General features: G+C 36.5%; 1 protein-coding gene across 5 annotated transcripts; it reads right to left on the bottom strand.

The window, feature by feature from the left end:
• Positions 1 to 667: 667 nt before the first annotated feature.
• Positions 668 to 17,988, bottom strand: LOC107761038 (protein RST1). Of its 5 annotated transcripts, none has more exons than XM_075234639.1 (25): positions 17,469 to 17,988; positions 16,616 to 16,897; positions 16,389 to 16,472; positions 15,978 to 16,245; positions 15,366 to 15,616; positions 14,662 to 14,842; positions 14,384 to 14,574; positions 14,142 to 14,242; positions 13,387 to 13,462; positions 11,997 to 12,128; positions 11,842 to 11,923; positions 11,195 to 11,267; positions 9,642 to 9,810; positions 8,181 to 8,311; positions 8,007 to 8,098; positions 7,538 to 7,629; positions 7,233 to 7,448; positions 7,059 to 7,136; positions 5,660 to 5,842; positions 4,297 to 5,178; positions 3,880 to 4,176; positions 2,721 to 3,371; positions 2,175 to 2,325; positions 1,914 to 2,032; positions 668 to 1,408 (listed from the first exon to the last, which is right to left on the bottom strand). In XM_075234639.1, exons 1-25 carry the CDS (start codon positions 17,853 to 17,855, stop codon positions 977 to 979), a joined length of 5,601 nt encoding a protein of 1,866 aa, XP_075090740.1. In that variant the 5' UTR covers positions 17,856 to 17,988; the 3' UTR covers positions 668 to 976. The 5 variants fall into 5 exon arrangements, with proteins under 5 accessions (XP_075090740.1, XP_075090741.1, XP_075090745.1 ...); XM_075234640.1 differs by having other exon boundaries at positions 7,538 to 7,623; XM_075234644.1 differs by having other exon boundaries at positions 16,389 to 16,432; positions 17,469 to 17,941.
• Positions 17,989 to 21,587: the final 3,599 nt, after the last annotated feature.

The raw sequence follows: 21,587 nt of genomic DNA, 5'->3' as shown, positions 1-21,587 counted from the left end.
ATTACATATAGTATTATATCACCATTCATGCCGACTGAAGTTGTGCATTGAGCTTTCTTTTGTATATATTTGATAATTAGTAGCTGGCATCTATCACCGGAAACAACCTCTCTACTCCTCCGGAATAGGGGTAAGGTCTGCGTACACACTACCCTCCCCAGACCCCACTTGTGGGATTTCACTGGGTGGTTGTTGTTGTTGTTGTTGTAAATTGTACACGTACCTTCTTGCTTGTAACTAAAGCCCCTGCTTCTAGTCGCTCATTTTGTATTCACAAAAGACAGAAAGAGGAAAGGCATGTTTGGCTATTCTGGTCGAGTGTTAACCATGACAACTGAATTCGCCAAACCTGCTAGACGTGATAAAATTGGAGAGCTTGTTAAAATTGGATTGAGGCGATAAAGGGGCTCAATCTGTTGAACCCATTAGATGTTTATCCCCACCTAACTTCACCGACGATGATTATGTGATTAGTTTCCGATATGATAGGAGGATCATATCGTGTCAATATCCCAGACCTTGAGATATCATTTAAGTCAATCGAAACATATTTGTTGAGAGAACTGTTGGAAAATAAATGTAAGGAGATACGAAGCATTTTCTTGCTTGTTTGGAAGGATAAGAAACAGCTAAAAAATTCATTTCTTGTAATAAAGCTTTCAAACGCTTTTTCACAACTTCTCCATGTATTGAACGCACAAATAGCGCATGGAATATTACTGTTCAATTCATTACATCATCCGAGAGTAGTTGCATACATCCATAAATATTGTTTTCCATCTAAGCAGCAATTTCCATGCAAAAGAACGGGCGGGTATGGGCAGTTCTAATGTTTGAGCCGATTGGTCAGACAATGACTATACCTCACTTACTATTTTAGCATTAGCCGCCTATTCTGGAATATTCATGACAGTGCAAACTGAGGTTCAGAGACGCATACTGCTTTGCCGTCCATTGAAATGAATTAGTCAAGGGCTCAAAGCAGAGGTAGACTCTTCACATAGCAATTTAACCTTGCGTGTAACTCATGGGCATCAATATTTGACGGTACCGCCATGTTGGCAAGTTGAAGCTGCTTCTCTAGAGGCAGGTGGTCTTTCAAAGAGACACACGCTTGATGCATCACTAGTAGGAGAAAGCAGGCTAAATCATTTTCACTCGTGTCAATGGGCTGTGTATAAAGCAAATAATCACCACCACCTTTTAATTGTTTGTTCCACTTATATATCCGCTCTGTCGACTTCCACAAACAAGAAACAACAGCATCTGCTACTACCATCCACGTGCTATCAGAGAGGAGGGATGTGAGCGTGACTGGCAGGTCGCTCAAAACAGTGAATCTGTCCGCAATTAACACAGGCCTATATACGCAGCAGCTGCCACATAGCAGGCCGATGAACTGCAGAGCCTATAGAAAAGCAGGGAAGAAGCAATCATTAGCTATGCACACATAGAAACTAACAGCTTCTACTACATCAAGAACAGGAACGGTAGAAACAGTTCTGGCATAGAAAACGGATTATGGAAGTAACTTGAGTAGGGATACCTAATCTCAGAGTTGAACCTGATCTAGGAGAATGTAACATGATGCAGAGATTCTGAAAGAGGCAAAGGCCTGGAAATATAGCCCAAGTCTACCTCAACAAATTAATATTATAGCTCCAAATGGCATTTCTAATGTTGGGATCTGACCATGCCTATAAATTGATCTACAACAAGGAGTCCCCTTACAGATATTTTGGCTCACAGTAGAGCCTATGCTCACCAAAAACCACCAATTACCAAGACATTGTTCACGGACATTCCTTTCTTTTTTCTTTTTTGGAGAAGGGAAAAATGCAGCATGGATATGCATACAACATGGAAGAAAGTTGAGCCAATATTATGCATGAATATGAAGCAAATCATCTTACCGTGGAGGGAAATCTTGTCACACAACTAATTTCCAGTGCCTCAATGAGCCATTGTCTTTTGGCATTCCCTTCAGCATGTTGTACAGTTATTGAAACTCCAGTTAGAGCATCCCAGATATCTGTGCAGAAAGCTTGGAGCACTTAGAGACTACACAAAGCAGTTAGCATAATGCGCTTAACATGTTGATAAATGAAAGTCCTAAGAATACAATTTGCTAATTATTACACATATCATCTTCAAAAGTCTTAATAGAGTCTAACCTTGAGATCTGCAGTCCAAAAGATAAGTTTTCAGTTTTGTAAGCACTGTCAATGGCAGGGAACCACTTTGAACTAGTCTTGCTTTTGCTTGAACCTTTCTAACAGTTTCAAACGAGAGAGAGTCTGTGTCGGCGACGTTCACCTCTGAAACCTACATGGAGCAGAGAAACATATAGGTAATGAACTAGCACAATTCTATAACAATTTTTAAAGGAAAAAATAAAGTACAATTTTGTAACTAACAAGTGATATACCAATGTAATTGGCACGCTTAAGTAATCAACTAATGTAAAATGTCTATCATCCACGAGTAGCTCAGAGTGAATTATCTCTTAAATAGAATGGTGACTAATAATACTTGATCACCAAGTACTTCCCTAAAGAAGATATACAAACAGGTCCAACAATTATTATTCAATATCAGATTTTCAATGATGCCATTTTCAGTTCAGTGAACTACTAAAAATCCCTGGGCAACCCAAAATCTCTTCCAAGAGAATGATATATGAAAAAGAGAAGGATGGAGGAGAAGATGCTATTCCACACCTTTAGAAGATCCAATAGCCATTCTTGTTGAGCCTTCTCGAGACATCTAATTGCTTCACACCATTCTTCAAGAATTTTACCCTGACATAGCCCTTCAGTATGAGCTGAAGGCAGTGACGTAAAGAGCAACTCCATGCATTTTTCCATGCTAGATTTATACTCTTGAGGATGATGAGAAGATTCATCCAAACACAGCTTAAGTCCCCTCCAGCACGAAATCCTAAATGAGCTTTTCTCTAAGGAGTCACAACTCTCAGAACAAGTAGACGTTGACAATAAGTTAGCAACGTCTTCAAATAATTTCACGACCCGAGAACCTGAGAAAATCTTAAGTAGATCTGCCAAATGTGAAAGCACAAAGAATTGCAGACGAGGCTCAAGCATCCTCAACCGAGGGATGTCACATTGCTCATCAAGGAAGCTAAGGAGAGGATCAAATTGCTTAGCATGTGATAACGAGAAAAGTAAGCATTCCCCCCTGAGATTTCCTCTCTCAAAACTTATGTCTTGCGTCAACAAGCCAGCAACTTGACCCTCATATCTCATGCACCGTCTGATGATTGCTCCCCAATCCAATGGTGGTAGCCTAGAAGCATGTGAAAGACACCGCAGAACACTAGAAACTGTGTTTACATGTGAAACAGCATCTGTCTAATCTCAAACAGAAGAGGAGAAAAAGGTCAATGACATAGCCACTTTCTGTTATTGGCATGCCCCAAAATTTGCAAAGCAGAGCAAAAGGGAATTATCACAAAGTGGCTGAGAACAGCATCAAATGCAAAAGAGAACAGGAATCCTCTTTCCCCGATGTGCTAGTTCCAATATATTAAATGAATCTTCAGCACAAAGAAACTCTTTTGTGCTAGTATTGTTTAAAAGAATAGGAATAAAACTAAAGCGGCCAATGAAGAATGACAAGTTCACTGCAAGGTTTTACGAGCTGATTGGAAGCTCAAATAAAGCGGCCAATGAAGAATGACAAATCTGTTGAAGCTCGAACAACTAAGAAAGAGAATGAAAATATGAAAGGTGGAAAAAAAAATAAGGTGTGCATCTCATAACCTATAATGCAAGAAATGCCTACAGAACTCCACAGGAAGAATGCCGCTTAAACATAATAACACTGTTATTGAATAAGTAAAAACCAAAAGAATTTTACCCCGAGATAGTTCAGATGCATTAGCCACAAAGACAATTTCATGACAGTGCTGTCCTCGGGAAAACTATGTAAGGCAGTCTTCAATCCAGCAGAATCATTCTCTGCGGTGCTTTCATCATTTTGAGGTTCTTTGAACCACAAATGCTGTCTAAGAAAAGAAATTGCCCATGCAGCATGTTGCTGTAACTGATGAGCATCAGAATTTTGCGCAACTAGGAATATCTCTTGTACTAGTGAAGTTAACTCAGGCTCAAGAACAGCATTTGTAATTAAAGGACTAGATATATAAGAAGATTCCTACAGACAACAGAAAAATCATAAGATAAAGAGATGAAACGATACAGGTCTATCTGGCTTTCCAACAGCTTTCCTAAGCATTTGAAAAAATATGTATGCTTATGTAACCAAGTTTTTCACCTTCTGATCAGAAGCAGCATGTGATGAGCTCAAAGGGTGGGGTTCAATCAGTGTCCCTGCACCTGCTCCTAATGCATTTACAACTCCAAGCATGGCACCCAGATGAATAAGAGGAGGATTGGAGTCAGAGTAACTTTTTCTGAACAACAAAAGCAATTCTTTAATGTGTTCAATTTTCAAAGAGTGCAACCCTTCATTCAAAACCACGCCGATAAGGCTTCCTGCCCCCAAACAAGATGCCATCAATAAGCTCTGGTGGAAGGTGTCAAATCTTTTAATAGAGAGTAGCTTAGAGATAAGTTCCTTATAGCAACCCAATAGATATTCCATATCTGCATCATCAGTAAGTTCAAACCTCTGACACATGGCAATTACAATAGGTACAGAAAGACACGAGCCCACAGATAATAAGATTTCGTGATTTTTGCTCATAGTGGTAATTTCAGTAGGGTGTGGAATCCACGAAATAAGTAAGGATTTTACATTGAGAACTGCATTATGAATCCCAGCTCTGTACATTGCACCAATACAATTACCCAAACCCAATACAAGCCCTGCAATGCCCCACACGTCTTCCTCTAAATTCTCGCTGGTTGAACCAAGAAAACCAGAAATCTCTGAATTCAGATTATCTGATTCAAGAGGAAAAGATAGCGATAGAGTTTCAAGAACATCTGCTGAAGAAGGTGTGACTTGACAGATCAACTGGGATAAGGTCCTGATGATCTTTCTCAACAAGTCTGCTTCCTCTATCTTGTATGTCGCTTTGCCCAGGTGAGCATTATCATCAGCATCAGCTCTGGCAAGAAGAGCTTGACAAGAAAAACCTAATCCAGCTCCACAAGCTCCTTTCACAAGTGTGCTTTTGCTCACAGATGCAACCTGAAATGACCTCATTTAAAGCATGCTTTGGGCAATCTAACTTTTCTACAACTTCCATTGCTGCTTAATCAAGTATTATGTTCAATCTGTTCCATTCAATTATTATTAACATTGCTAATTGCAAGAAAGATCCTAGTTTCCACCGTCATAACAAGAAAATTACCATTGACTACAATGATACATTTAATTTCTACCGAAAACCTCTTATCCTCGAAAAAAATGCATATCCATATTTTTCATATTAAGGAACAACCGGACCTTAAATGCAGATACCAAGCAAATATAAGCACTCTAATCTAGTATTGATAAGTACCACACCTACAAAGGCACGCATGTCTAATATTTTGATTCCAAACAAATGCAAACTAGTCTGAGAGGTCATAGGCAATAAACTAAAAAATGATTACCATAAAGAGATCAACAAGGCTAATCCAACCGTTTGTGATCACTGAGTATGAAAAATAACAAATCAACTTCATACCTCAAGCAGTGCATTGATATTCTCAAATTTCTGCTTGTGATCGGTGAGGTGTAGGCAACTTGATATCACACCAAGAGAGATTGCTGCTGACCACTGGCGATACTCATGTTCATGTTGGGACAACCAATCCAGCAAAAATTTTGAGGCGGTTGCTTTAACAGCATGCGCAGAAGCGGGCAGCACCTGGAAGAAAGAAATACTGTCAAAGATACAGGACTTTAAAGCATACTTTTCCAAATACCAAGCAGCCTAAAAAATAATAAAATATTAGTCCCTGAACTGATTTTAGACAAAAGGAATCCATGTCAGACTTCCTACTACTGTACAGCACAACTCCTGACAAAAGGTCTTATCTGGAATTTGTTCATATCAAATTGATTTATATTCAGGATTAGTGATGCCGGTTTTAACAGCAAGCTATTTCACAAACGGAGTCTTTTTTTTTCCTTGACAGGATTATAGCTTGCTTGAAAGTATTACTCACAATCTTTAGTTTTTCCATTCTATCATATATTTGGCAGTATATGGTAAGTTAATCTGCTTACCTAACATACACAAGCTGAATACTTGTGCCAGGGTAAAATGCACTTATGAGTAGATGGGATCTCATATCACATTTTAGTCGCAATGAGAATCAATTTCAGGCGATGCTAGTATCTTGCCTTTAAATGATAATCCCTGTAAATACAAATCTCCTCTCAGGCTAACAGTGACCATTGTCTCCCCCTTCCTCTCGGTCTTCCTCGTCTGTACCTCTTTTAACCCATCCTCTATCACAAAACTTCAATCTCCCAAACATTCAAGTTTTTTTATGATAAGCTGAATTTTTGGCTCCTTCATGAGCTATACCCAGCTATCTTTCCATCAAGCGTGAGACGATAAGCTGCTCTTCACATTGCATTTAATTGAAGTACTTAATAATTCATGATGAGAAATACTTACTGAGGTGCCTTCAATCGTCATTCTTAGAGCATACATCAAATCTAACACCACAGATTAGATCAATCGACCAACAGGCTGATCTATTACCAAGGCCTTAAAGGATTCAAGAGGAAATGCATAGTAACAAGTAAAGCAGTATATGCTCCCACTTAGAATGGTATTCTGGGCGAAAGGGTATCATCGCTTTTGTACTTACATACCCTTAATTCACGTTCAACCATTCATATACAGAAAATCAAATCAAAATTGTTGCACTAAAAAACTCTTTTTATATTCCTTTCTCTTTGACTTTGGCTAAAAAGTTGTTTCCATCTAATGAAGAAAATTAATCCACTTAATTATTTCATTGCTTTTCAAGAAATTATTTAGCAAAAGACACTATCTAATCGATGAGTTGAAAACAAAATCAGACCCTCGAGTAGAATTGTTGTAAAAAGCAATGAGAGAAATCAATTACCAAACAAAGGGCTCCAACAGCTAATGCGATATTCTCAGCAGATCGAGGGAGCATTCTCTCTGCAATTGCTATCATACTCTGCATTATAAAATGCAGACATGAAGTTCTATGATACTGACAAATGATCCCAAAATCAACAAACCATCAATAAACAAGTAGAGAGTACAAAAGTACCTTCAGAATTTCCATAGCAGCTTTAGGAGCTTTGTCCAGAACAGCAGTCTGCAACTTAGCATCAAGTAACAAGATATGGGATCTCATCCACCTCCGCATGAAGGGCTTCCATGATTGCAAAGAAAGAATTGCTATCAATATATTTCTTGATAGTTGAAGAGATGTTGCTATATCAACCAGTGAGGCCTCATATTTAGCTTGTACATCTTGTAAGTCCTGAGCATCAAATAATGCACGTGAAGATTCCTCGCACTCGCAGAACACAAAGAAACAAAATCAGCAATCCCATGTTTCAGTTATCTTACCTCTGCTGCTCCTGCCTTCCTTGAATCTTTCTTTGTGAAGGAAAGGCAAAAAAGAGCCGCACCAGGTAATTCTTTTTCTCTTCTTTCTTTTCCTTGATTGCCATAGGTAAGAAAAGGTATTTGAATAAGGATGCAAAGAGTGAATAAAATATGATCTGCATTCTACTTTGACACAATTTATAACGCACACCAAATCTTCAGGATAAAGCTCACTTCATTATCAAGATATCTATAGACCCTTTCAGATGCTACATGTTAGACTTATTTGCATTTAGTCAAGGAGCCAAATGATCATTTCTATGCGATTAAGGATATTGTAAACAAAGAGTTAGTTATAAAAATATGCTACCTAGGTGCTGTGAGGGGGAAAATACCTCACCAACAAGAAAAGCATATTTGATTCATGGCAAGCCAGATGACAAGCATCAGAGCAAATAACTGGGCATATAGAGGAACAGTATGCCAGTACCTGAAGCAAAGATGAGACGCGGGAAGACATCTAACAGCTTCTCAATTTTGTTTGCAGACACCCTTTTCTGCTTTACTGATCTTCGACGGGTGCTGCAAAAATAAAAGCAGTAGTTTGGCATCTTTGATAAATTTTTTAATCTAACAAGAAGAAAATAACTACGTTGTGTCTCACATGTGCTCAAAAGTTAAAATTTTGACTTCAAATCCTTCCACGGCAGTAAGCACTTCAGGGTCAGTCTCGGACACAAGAAACTCCAAATTTTTTTCCTTGAAATCTGGAATACTTCTTTCGAGATGCTCTACCTAAGGATATGCAGATTTTGGGATAACAGTTATGAGATAAGGGAGTTATCAACTAGAAAACTCACATGAACTGAGCACATGAGACACAAGTTGCAGTAAGTCATTGGGAAAGCAACATGATTGCCATATTGATTAAGAAGTATTCAAAGTGGTTTTTAAGGAGCTTAGCTACTCATTTATAGCCTTAGGGATCGCTTGGTGATAATAACTGGACTATCTCCATTTGTTATTAGATGTCTGGTTAATCGTATTAAATCTAGCTGTAAAGAGTATAATTTAAAACAAGTGTTTGGTTATATACTTGGTTAAAACAAGTGTTTTGACAAGAGTGGGTTGCTTTAGTGGTAAGCACCCTCCACTCCCAACCAAGAGGTTGTGAGTTCGAGTCATCCCAAGAGCAAGGTGGGGAGTTCTTGGAGGGAAGGAGCCGAGGGTCTATTGGAGACAGTCTCTCTACCCAGGGTAGGGGTAAGGTCTGCGTTCACACTACCCTCCCCAGACCCCACTAGTGGGATTATACTGGGTTGTTGTTGTTGTTGTTTGGTTATATATTTGATAAAGATTTTTTTTCGCTAATATCTCTGACCTATTTGCATTACTTTCTCCAATTTAATATTTACTTTTATTATCATATGTAAAAAAAAAAGAGCAGCCCGGTGCACTAAGCTCCCGCTATGCGCGGGGTCCGGGGAAGGGCCAGACCACAAGGGTCTATTATACGCAGTCTTACCCTGCATTTCTGCAAGAGGTTGTTTCCACGGCTTGAACCCGTGACCTCCTGATCACATGGAGGCAACTTTGTGTGCTCTTATTGCTAATATTCCGTTATACTATTCCACATTGATTTTGGTATAAAATAATACGGGTATTTTTCCATAATTAACACAGGTATTAGTATTAAAACCAAAAATGGCAACAAAACAGCCGAAAATTAATGTGAAATTTGAATAGGATTTTTTCCAGTAAACAAGTAACCAAACTGCCCTTCAAGATTTGGATGCTTAAATTCTGTGACATGATATCAAAGCTAACCTTTGGTAAACTGTTCTCATACTCGAGTCTGCATCCAAATCCAGTTTGAACCTCAAAAGAATGTTACAAATACGGGAGACTGTTGGATACATGTAACGCCGCACATTTGAGTATACAAGGACATCCAAAATGGTTCATATATGTTTTGGGTTACTTCACCTATTTCATTAAAGATTTTCCGTTAGATGCTAAGATTCTTTATCAGGCAAGAGCACAATGAAAGCAAGGGGCCCATGCACATTTGAGATTTGTCTATTAGAATATTGGAGTACGTAGCAAGGGCAATTACGAGATCTACCTCATAACTGGCTAATGCCACAAAGGCAGATGCCCGAGCTTTGGACCATAAGGAAGCCTGTCTGAAGTCTTGGGAGGTTCCAATATCCCACAGTATCTTCAACACATTTACTGATGCTTCAGGGTATGCTTGAGCATCCAATGCACCCCATGTCAAAAGAAGACAGAGGCTGACAATTGAGATAGAATGAAAAAGTTTGAAATGATTGTTCATTTTGGCAATAAATGTGGAGAGTATATAAGTACATGCAATGCTCATTAATAGAGTAAATGATGAAAAATGGAAGACAGAAGCTAGAAAGAAATGAACAGAACTTTCAAACATGCACCTTCAAATTATACACAACAACAATAATAAACCCAGTGAAATCCCACAAGAGGGGTGTGGGGAGGGTAGTCTGTACGCAGACCTTACCCCTACCTTATGAGGGTAGAGAGGTTATTTCCGGTAGACCCTCGGCTCAAGAACAGAAAAGGGATTAATAAACAAACAATAGCAACATCAATGTAATATGACAACGAAAGCAAATGGCCATGTAATAGCAAAGATCTAGGAATAGAAAAATACAAGAATAGTGCGAACACTACCGGTAAGAATGACACACCATGTACCAACAAGGAACTAGGAATAGTAAACTAACACTGCCGGTGAGACTAGGAAAAACTCTCGACTACCTCTCAACCCACAACCCTAATACTCGACCTCTACATCTTCCTATCGAGGGTCATGTCCTCGGTAAGCTGACGTAGTGCCATGTTCTGCCTAATCACCTCTCCCCAGTACTTCTTAGGCCTTCATCTACCCCTCCTCTGACCCTCAATGGTCAACCTCTCACATGCATGAACCATCTCAACCTTGATTCCCGTAACTTGTCTTTCACATAAGCCACGTCCACCTTGTCCCTAATAACTTCATTCTTAATCTTATCTCTCCTGGTATACCCACATCCATCTCAACATCCTCATTTTCGCTACTTTCATCTTCTGGACATGAGACTTCTTGACTGGCCAACACTCGGCTCCATACAACAGAGTCGGTCTAACTACCACCCTGTAGAACTTGCCGTTAAGACTTGGTACATTCCTATCACACAAAACACCATATGCGAGTCTCCATTTCATCCACTCCGCTCCAATACGATGAGTAACATCCTCGTCAATCTCCCCATTACCTTGTATTACAGACCCAAGATATTTAAAACTCTCTCTCTTGGGGATGACTTGTGTATCAAGCTTCACTTCCACATCAGCTTCATACACGTCCCAACACTGAACTTGTACTCCAAGTATTCTGTTTTCGTCCTACTCAACTTAAAACCTTTGGACTTTAGACAAGTTATACACAAGAAAAGTCAAATTTGTGAGTGATCGTACAAGTAATCACAGAGAAAACTTACAACTACCATACAGCAAATATTTGAGTAACTTGTTCATTTCCAGGAGATATAGCAAAACTTATTATCAGAGTTATCATTCTGAGATTTGATCAGTGGAAATGGATTCTGGATAGTCACTTTTCCATGGTTTACTAAATGTGTGATAACGTTTACTTGCCTGTGAGCAACCATGGCGCTTGCTGAGTAGTTTAGCACATGCTTTGCAATCACATCCCAGGCGGAATAAAAATCTGAAACAAGTCATGACATAATTGGTGTCCACGCAAAAACTAGAAGAGAAATTTGAAAAGGATATTGTATGTGAAAAGAAAGAGGGTCAAAAAGCACGCTAGACTTTATAGGTTGCAAGGACATAGATAATCAATCAATACCTCTTGACCACATCTAAGGTTTTTACTTTCTCAAAAGAAAGCAATGGAATGACAATAAAGAAGCAGAAGAACACATGTTATCCTCCAAATTCTAATAAGAAAATATTAAGGGAAAGCTGCATTCAGTCTCTTCCTAGATCTGTCAACACTGCATCTTTGATGAGATCTATCATTCCAACACAACAAAAATTGCTAAAAAGTACCTATCTTTTCCAGCACATAAACTAGATGCATTATAACAATCTTAGAGACGTTGTGTTAACCAGAGAATCTATTTTCTTTTTCATGGGGAAGTATAATTTCCAGTTCAAAAAGAAGGCAATCTTTTTTAGTTGCAGACGCATCTAGGATGGATCTGGAGGGGTTATGTCAAATGACCAACATCTCTTACGAAATTGACATTTGAAGATATAGCACGCATTTGTAGGTTTACCAATGGCGTCTGCTTCACAGAGGTGGCCAAGGCTTTGGAGACCCAGAGACTGAATTAAAGGATCTTGTTGCTCGATACAAGCCTGTTAATTGAAACAATATTATTAAGGAGCTTGGAATTACAATGTACTAAATAATCTAACTAGAAGAGCATACCGCAATAGATAAAATAAGGTCCACTCCACGATCAGGATTTCTTCTGCAGATATCACAAATGGAAACAGCCATACTAATGCAGATATCTCTCTGAGACGCAAACCGAGTAAATCTATCTGCAAGTAGTACTCCCTAGTTTTCACCAGAAGAAGAAAAACAATGACTATCTGTGCTACATAATAAGTGCAATCTAACCTACTGACATGGAAACTTCAAAAATTACATAACTTCAGAACTACCCATCAAATTTATCTACCTATCTTCAGTTTGAATCATTTTTTTACGAGATAGTTCATGGTTCATCAATTTTTATTCAGATAACACAAAGTAACATGTAATTATTCTTCAATCATCAAAGAAAACTTTGACTGATATATTCATTCCAGTCGATAATTTTCTGGTGTCATACCACAGAAGCTGCTAAAACTATTCCTTTTTATAAGATTGGACTATACATCCAAGTCACTTTGTCTAAAATTTGATAAAAGAAAACTATGACCAAACCAATAGAAACTCTCAGTCTAGTAGAGGATTTGTAATGCAATGAGGAAAAAAGTTCATCTGTTAGCTGGCTTATATCTTTAGGGATTTTCCAATCACTTCCTGCATTCGGGTACACAGCGCTAGGAGTCTTTCTGTATGATATGTTTTACTTATTAAAAAAGAGAGATTAAAGATGAAAGCTGACTAGGGTAGAGAATGCAATATATATTGAAAATCGGGGCCTCAGGAAAAAAGCTTCTTTATCAGGTATAACCAAGTATGACACAAAGTTAACACCATACAATTAACTTGGCCATGTAAGTATCAAATCATTGGAAAAAAAAAAAGCAAGAAGATGATAGTTATATAGCTAGTATTTTTTTTTTTTTTGGGGGGGGGGGGGGGGAATACTACAGTGCTGCTTTTTAGAAGGGGAACCTTGAAGCAATGGTAAAGTTGTCTCCATAATGCATTAGGGTAGGCTATCTACATCACACCCTTGAGGTGCGGCCCTTCCATGGGTGCTGCGTTAAAGCGGGATTCCTTGTGCACTGGGCTGCCCTTTTAAATAAATATTTTTGTTACATTCTGGACATTTAAGACTTTAAGCACATAATGTGGCACCATAGGCACCAGGATAAAACACTGTCTTAAAGGGCAAATCATCCTCTCCTAGAATGCGATCTATTCATCAACAGTCTAAAGCTACTGTGTAGTTGTTCGAGGCAAAGACATTTGTCTCACAGGCCAAGTATGTGATGAGAGAAAGTAAAAAAAATTCAGTTCAGAACTCCCCTTAAATTTAATTCCTCATGTTTAGTGCATATAACAAGCTCATTACGAGCAAGCAGTGAAAGAAGCACAAATAATGATAGTTATGAAATGATTATAAGGTTGGTAATCTTGCCTGCAAGGTCCCAAAGACACGGTCATTGAGCTCCCAGGTCTTGCAAAGTAGACGAATTGCAGTGGCAAATAGAACGCTATATGACAAAAGACATACATCAAGAGTATTATCAGATAAACTTATGAACAGCGTATCCCCCTATATTCAGTAGTATGTATACTGTCAGAAACCTTAGATCATTAACACGTATGCTAATATCCTATCATTATCACCAGCTCAAGTAATAAAAGGCTATAAATAGCAAATAAACTTTGATCAGGAGAAGCACGGAATGTATGCATGTGAGCCATAACCTATCTCTATCACGTTGTGATGTAATCAACTTACTCAAGAATAAACTACCAGTAAAAAAGTAAGAGTAGCAGAAGTCAAGATGGTGCAGCTAGCTGTTACCCTACTTATCAATAGTCACGTACATGGAAAGAAAACTATTAGCTAGATAACTGATGAGTTTCATAACCAATCATTTTATACCCTTAAAAGCAAGCAATGCACAACATAGTGATAATTGACCATAACTCTAAGACCATCAAAGTTCATATATTTCTCACGCAAATAGCTAGTTGCCAATCTTCCACATGAACTGTTTGACGTAATGATAAGCAATTTACATACAGCATTTTTCATGAGAAAGACAACTTATATGCTGAAAGGAAATGATCAAATAATGCAACATATCCATAATCCATAGGCAATAAGATATATCCACCTGATAAAAAACAACAGATATCAAAAGAGAGTAATAGTCAACATACGGTTTCTTATCATTCTGAAGCATAGGCAACAGTGTCTGAATAATGAGAGGTATGATTGCAGGATGAGACGCAAGTAACGGTAGCATTTCCAGAAGTTTTAGCTGCACAATTTTTGAACCAGAAAAGTGAACATCAGTCCTCCAAAGTAAAACCAAGCAAAAGATACCTCCTTTTGAAGTTTCCAAGTAATGAGAAGTCATCCACCAGAAGATAATAAATATGGCTAATAAATCTTGACGTACCAAAACTCCATGACAATCAGCACCTGTGTTCGTGGAAAATATATGGTTGTAGAACTGAATGACCAGCAACAAAGGGACACCAAGTTTAGGATCCACATTGCTGCTATTAGACAAGATATCAACAGAAGAGCTTCCATATGTTTGATGCGTGAGGAGGACACAGGCAACCGCACTGAGTATCATGGGCATATCTGAGGATACAACAGATATTGTAGATTTTTAACCAAAATTTGCAAGTGCAACCTAAATTCAACAGGAAGAGGTTATGAGGAATTAACTGGTCGGAAAGATCTCCTGAGACTGTGAGATGGATAAGGACTTTCTTCTTGCAATAATGTGATGCATGTGGTCGGTTACCAAGGAGCTCCAAGTTTTTGATACATAGTGCTTGTCTTTAATGGAAGTGTCATGACCAGGCACATAATTTGGATAAAAAGAACCAGATAATGGAGATAGGTCCTGAAAAAACCACTCGTTAGAGGTAAAGTGCTTAACATACTTCCAATAGGAGCAGCAATAGCGAAAAATAATATGTAAATAAATGCTTCACTTGCCCCTTGACATCACTGAGTCTATGCGACGCTTAAAAATAAGGACAAGAATGTTGCAAAGTTTGATTGATCCATTAAACACTCTATCATTGCTACTCATAGAATGTTATTGGAATAAACTGATGGAATATAGTTCTACCTCTTGCAATTCAAGCGTGAAATTAGCTTTATTCTTTTTCCTTCTTCTTTTGTCTTTTTACGTGTTTGATTTTTTTTTATTTTTTATTTTTATTTTATTTTATTTTATTTTATTTTATTTTTTTTGTGGGGGTTGCTTAGAGGAAGTCTTGTAAGATGATCTAGTAAAAATTGACAAGAAACACATATGTCAATGTCCCTTTCACTTACTAAGTATAGGTGTCATAACTAATACAATTTACACACTTTAACAAAGAATATATAATTTTGAGGTCCAAGACAATGAAATAAACCTGAAGCCACAAGTGCTGCAAGAGTCTGAAGACTATGTACTTAGGTGTACTAATGGAAGGATATTTCATTGCATTTGGCTGTCCAGTCTTTTGTGCAATAAGTAGCTTATTCGAAAGCTTTCCCAAAATATGAAGCAAATCGGTTGCAGCTTGTTTTACTATTTTAGACGGAGAAGAAAGAAGGCTGATAGCAGGGAAGATGAATAAGAGCTCTTCATTCAAATCATATGCATCTCTCTGGACATCATGCTCTGCAAAAGTATTTTAACAATTTTATTTAGCTAGTGGCGAAAAATAAGCAACACAGATAGGTATTATACAGTAAAACCTATGGATATTCTCAAAAGAGAATGTGTTCATAAACTCACTATTTTGCCTTTTGAACTATTTTACACATCTTTAAAGATTCAATTGATAGTGCACAGACTTGGGGGATATCTTCTAGGCTACAAGGATAAGAAATAGCACCTTACTACTCAAATATGTATAAAGGAAGGCAATTGTAACACTGTGCATATATATGACAAGGCAGGATATATATATATATATATATATATATATATATATATATATATATATCCAAAAAGTTTTTCTTTATACCAGTAATCATACCATTCTCATTTTTCCACTTCAACAGAAATAGGATAAGTTTCACCGCCAAGAACTGTTCGTGTTCAAGTTCAGACTGCACAAGTATCATAAACAAGGACAGCGTAATGGTTGATAATTCAGGAGTATAACCGAAACCAAGATCTTTTTGCACTATCAATATGCGCCTTGATACTTCTAAAATGTTCTCAACTGAACTCGTGTGCTTTGGATTCGTACACAACATAGCATCCAGTAGCTCCACACCACATAACTGAGCTTCGTGAAGCAACTGCTAGCATTGATGATCACACTTGCAATTAGTAAGTCTAGACCGCAATATAAATCTTAAGATGTAATAAAATGTAAATTTATATTAAAAATTCAATGAAATTCAAAAAATGGTAAAGAAAAAGGAAAGACCAGTTAATATACCGATCCCATTTCCACCAATTGTTGCAAGACCACCACATATGCATCTACAATGCATTCAAGGCAGTGTGAAATATTAGTAAAATCCTGCACATTAACCGCAGGACTTAAGCACTTGAATACTGATGGCAAAACTTCTACCACAAAGCAAGCATCCATCAGACGAACAGATACTGTGCCGAGAATAAAAAGGAATCAACACACTTTGCATAATAAATTAATACACTTACTTCTGAATTATTGCGTGGAAAGAACTTCAAACGCCCAATGAGGAGCTCAATAATAGGAATGGCCTCCCCGGGAATCGAACAACAAAGTCCAGCTAATGACGATATCAAACTTCTTATAAATGAAGAAACTGATACAGAGGAGGGCATCCTAACAATTGAATAATTCAAGACAGGTACCAAGAATTCACAAACTTCCACCATTCCCAAATGTTTGCTCTGCACTATAAAAATAATCACTTGTTGCACTAGCTCCGTCTGAACCTCCACGCGACAAGAAAGAACCTGCCCAGCCGTACTGATTCGCATCAGATTTGAGATTTTTAAAGCAATAAACTCATCGGACACTAATTTCTCAAAAACTGCCAGAATGGGCACGAAGTTACAATTTACAAATATGTTTCTTGCTCAGTCAGAGTTTGATGTGCCATGTTACCAAACTACTTCCGTCCCAATTTATGATATGATATTTCTTTTTTAGTTTGTCCCAAAAAGAATGATACATTTCTATATTTAGAAATAATATTTAACTTTAACCTTCTCATTTTACACTTAATAAAATGATTTATAACCATACATGTATCTATGACTTAATTTAGATGACGAAAGCTTGTTTTTCTTTCTAAATTACCCAGTCAAAAACGACGACATTAATTGGGACGGAATGAGTAATACCTATCCCGTTTAGTACTCCAGGTGCCTATATTGTGTGTAAAATGTATTCTCAAGCACAATTAGTATTCCATTCTAAGCTCTGCGATTAATTGAACTTAGCCCTAGCACCGCGGACGGAACACTCAAAAATTAAAACGGCAAAGGTTCACATTGTATTAAGCCGTGCTGATGTGGTAATTACCTTGACAAATGGATGAGTCTCTGAAGCTAGAAACCGCAAAGAGTTCTTCTGGAACCCTAACCGAGCGAGAAACCCTATGCCTTTGACGAAAAGGTTGACGAAGCGTGAATCTGAACCTTCGAGAGCAGACTGGAGCTCCAGTAACCCGCGAGAGATGTCCAATTTGGAGTCTCTGACGAGGCGGCATAATTCTCGAACGGATTGATCAAGGACAGAAGCTGAGGTGGAATGAAGGCACTGAGTAATAGCGTCTGTTCCAGGGCCAGAGTCGGAGTCCAAGTGCGGCGGAGCCGATCGAAGCTTCTCGAAGATCGAGATGACTGCGAATTTTTGAAGTGATGGTTGAGGGATTCGAATTTTCTCCAGCAGTTGAGTGTAAGAGTCCATTTTCGGCGAAGTAAAAGGATTCGTATAACATGCGAAAGTGCAGTGCTAGCATAGATTTTGCAGAATGAAAATTGAGAAGGATGTCTGGCGGGTAAGTAAAGCAGTAGAGGTATAAATTCTTTGCAAATAACTCAGCGTGGAGTTGTAATTAGGAAATGCTGTAAATAATATGTTACATCCATTAATTTAGGAAAAAAACATAAATTACCCTTTAAATTTGTCTCGAAAAACATTAAATATTCTAATTTTACGGTAATCCTTTGCTCCTCTTATTTTCAAAATTCACAATCACTAACGTTATTGCGAACTAACGTAATTGCTAACGAAATGCTATGATACGAGAGTCATGAAACTGCAATTATATAATAACTAGTTAATTTATCCGTGTTTGCGTGCTAATAAAATATGTTATTGCATTTTAAAATATATAGTAAAATACTTCAAAAAATCTTACTTATTCTTTTTTATTCTTAAAATTCTAATAGATTAGTATAGGTGAAACTTTTTTTTTTTTAATACTCATGTAAAGTAAGAAAAGAATCAAGAATTTTGATCTCTTTAATTTATAGGGGGGAGCACAGGTGACATGGGACTTGAGGAAAGGGGCGAGGAGAGTAGCATAAAAAAATATTTTTACTCTTTAATCAAACACTAGAAAATATTTTTCGGAAAAAGTTTTTCACTCACCAACCAAACAAGGGAAAATAGGTGATGAAACCATTCATTTTCTATAAAAATATTTTATAGGAAAATATTTTTCATGAAAAATATTTTCGTTCATACCAAACACACCCTAAGTATAAAAGAAGATCTAAAAATTTTGAAATTATTTTGGAGGTAAATTCAAGGCAGAAACTTTTTATAATGAAGCAGATATGGTTCAATTCCTACATGAGATTTTTGGAATAGAGCATTCATAAAATTACTTATGACATAAATAACTTGCACTATGGTAAGACTTGAATAGTTGTAATAAAAGTTTCTTAGTTCATTAATGACCAAAAATAAGAAAAAAGATTTGAATCGTTGTTATTGCATCACATAAGGTACTTTTTTGATGCACAAAGAGATTTTACTCGTGAGTTTCAATTGCAGAGAAAACTGTGAGTTTTTGTTACTCTCTAGCTTAATGATTATATTGATTGTCTCAACAACGAGATTGAAACCCAAATCGAATCATAATATACGACACACAAAGAGACTTTACTCGTGGATTTCAATTGGAAGAAAACTGTGAACTTTCCGTGCTCTTCAGCTTAAGGGATTAAATTGGTCATTTAAGCAAAGGGATTGAATACCCAAATTGAAATATAATATACGCCAGTCAAATAAATATTACAGAGTGTGTGTGTTTTCGTCTTGGAATCATGAACAGAGGTGAGAAGCCGGCACAAAATTAGTGTTAAAATAATACAGTAATCGAAAGAAAAACATCATATCCAAATTTAAATTTTGTGAATTAATATAGATTTAATCTAATTATGGAAACCCGTAAAAATTGCACTCTTGTAAAATAATATAGTAATAATATGATGTTGCACTTTTAAAATATCGTAAAATGGAACGACAATCGTGTAAATTAGGATATGGAAACCCGTAAAAATTGCACTTTTGTAAAATAATATAGTAATAATATGACGTTGCACTTTTAAAATATCGTAAAATGGAACGACACTCGTGTGAATTAGGATAGATTTGTGCTAATTATATTACAAGGAATAAACAAATAATGCATTTTTTGCTTCAACCTCTAACATTTTTAGGCGGTTTTAAATCTAATATTTTTTTAATTATCTACAAAGTACATCCAAACTGTATTTATGGCTTCATTTTCATCGATTAATGAATAATTGCCAATAATATTTTTTACTTTTTGCTAATTTTGGTTATCTATGGTAACATGTCAATGTTGATTCTTAAAACATGAACAAATAAGCGCTGGATTGCTAAATTTACCTCGTCACGTAAGATAAATATGTCATGAGGGATTAACATCTTGTTTGGATGGTTGGTATTTCTTGTATTGTATTGTATTATTACTTTAAATATAATATTTATTTTGATTGTTACTTAAATGTTATTAGTATATCGTATCGTTAAATCCATCGTTGGCTATAAAGTTGAGACAATAGGAGATGAGTTGCACTTCTCTTTGGCCAAGTATCCTATTTATCTATTTTCTCCTTTTTTGGCTTTTATCCCTTTTTCCATATTTGTGTGCTATTTTCTTTGTACAATAAATATCCACCCATTAATGAAAGAAACGGTCTCAACAATGAATGTTACGGACAGTTACAACCTTCCCTATTCCACGATTATGGTCCATTATTACTACTATATGATAATGATAATATATGTTAAGAATGGTAAAGTAAATATGTAGATCCACAAGGATGATAATTTGACAGTGAAGAAACTTGAAGAGCAAATGAAGATCAACAAGAGGTGTCTACTCTTTTTTCTTTTCAAGAATTTCTGTTTGAATTTACGAGTTAATGATAAGTTTAGTTTACGACACCATTATTTAACTATTACTTTGATGACTCTGTGGTTAGCTAGCTTTGAAGTTTAGCTTGGATATTACGTTCCAAACTCTCAAGGTAATTTTGTTGTTCTTTGTCTTTCTTTCATTTTTTATTTTGTAGTTATATGTTATATTAAGGATTTTTCGATTTAAAATACTAATATGCCTATGATATAGTTAATCGTCAAAAAGTTGCCTCACGAATGTAAGAGTAATAATAAATGCACAGGCAATCCCGATATCAATAATCCTGTTAGTGCCTATATGTCATGTGTGTTGCTAAATTCATATGATTACAAAGTTCAAAACTTACCTATGATTATGTCATTTACAAGATCAATCCCACTTTTCTCACCCTTGTCTTCAATCATTGTTATGTATTAGGTGCCATTTACTTTTGTGCTAGAATTTATTTTCGTTTGTTTGTCAAATTTCTTTTAATCTTAGAAATTTTGTTTCTTGAAATAATTTTAGAAATTATCCTTGTGTACTTGTGTTTTCTATCTTATCTTTTCGTTTTGATTTTTAGGTACATTTCTTGGCCCTTTCCCGGTTTGGAATGAGAATCTTTTCGTTTTGATTTTTAGGTACATTTCTTGGCCTTTTCCCGCGAATACTAAATGGTGTTGCTTAGAAGCTAATTTATCTTTCTTAATAAAATAATAGTATACAAATTGATATGTACTTACTTTAAAGAAAAGGAACCGGTTCATATTTTGTTTGATGGAGTTTGATTTTATTTGCAGCATATTTCACATCTCATATGCCGGTTAATATTTTTGTTTTCTTAAACAAAAGAAACTTTGATGTTGTTCTAAAAATATAATACACTCCATTCTGACCTTTTAGAATAAGGATAATGTATTAATCCTCTTAAAATATTAGAAATTTTCTCATTAGTAATTAAAAAAAAACCTAAATAGTTCCACTTTAATCAATATTTTGATTTTTAAATCCGGATAGATAATATTTCAAGTTTCAAACTATTTTATCAGTAACACTTAGGGTTATATTTTGCTCTAATATCATTCAGGAGTTCTTGAATTTGAGGGAAAAATTGATCTTGCCAAATTCTAAGAAAGAAAATAATGAAAAAAACGTTCCAATAAAGAAAACTCAGCAGACGCTACAAAAGAAGAAACGGCCGCTTCTTTTACTCCCTTAAAATGTCTTCTTCTTTCCCCCTTCTGCCTCCCATCGCCCAAGGT

Source organism: Nicotiana tabacum, chromosome 17 (assembly GCF_000715075.1).
Source record: "Nicotiana tabacum cultivar K326 chromosome 17, ASM71507v2, whole genome shotgun sequence".
In the NCBI taxonomy this organism is placed as follows: domain Eukaryota; kingdom Viridiplantae; phylum Streptophyta; class Magnoliopsida; order Solanales; family Solanaceae; genus Nicotiana; species Nicotiana tabacum.
The sequence above is the reverse complement of the archived record's forward strand: the minus strand, read 5'-3'. Positions and strand labels throughout refer to the sequence as shown.

What these genes read in the sequence shown, in the direction of transcription:
- LOC107761038 (XM_075234639.1), bottom strand. Translation starts at nt 17,855, where the DNA reads ATGGACTCTTACACTCAACTGCTGGAGAAAATTCGAATCCCTCAACCA. An exon ending in CTGTTGGAGCCCTTTGTTTG is followed by an intron (nt 5,843 to 7,058) that starts GTAATTGATTTC and finishes TCTTTCTTCCAG; the next exon opens with GTGCTGCCCGCTTCTGCGCA. An exon ending in ATGCTGCTTCTGATCAGAAG is followed by an intron (nt 4,177 to 4,296) that starts GTGAAAAACTTG and finishes TGTTGTCTGTAG; the next exon opens with GAATCTTCTTATATATCTAG.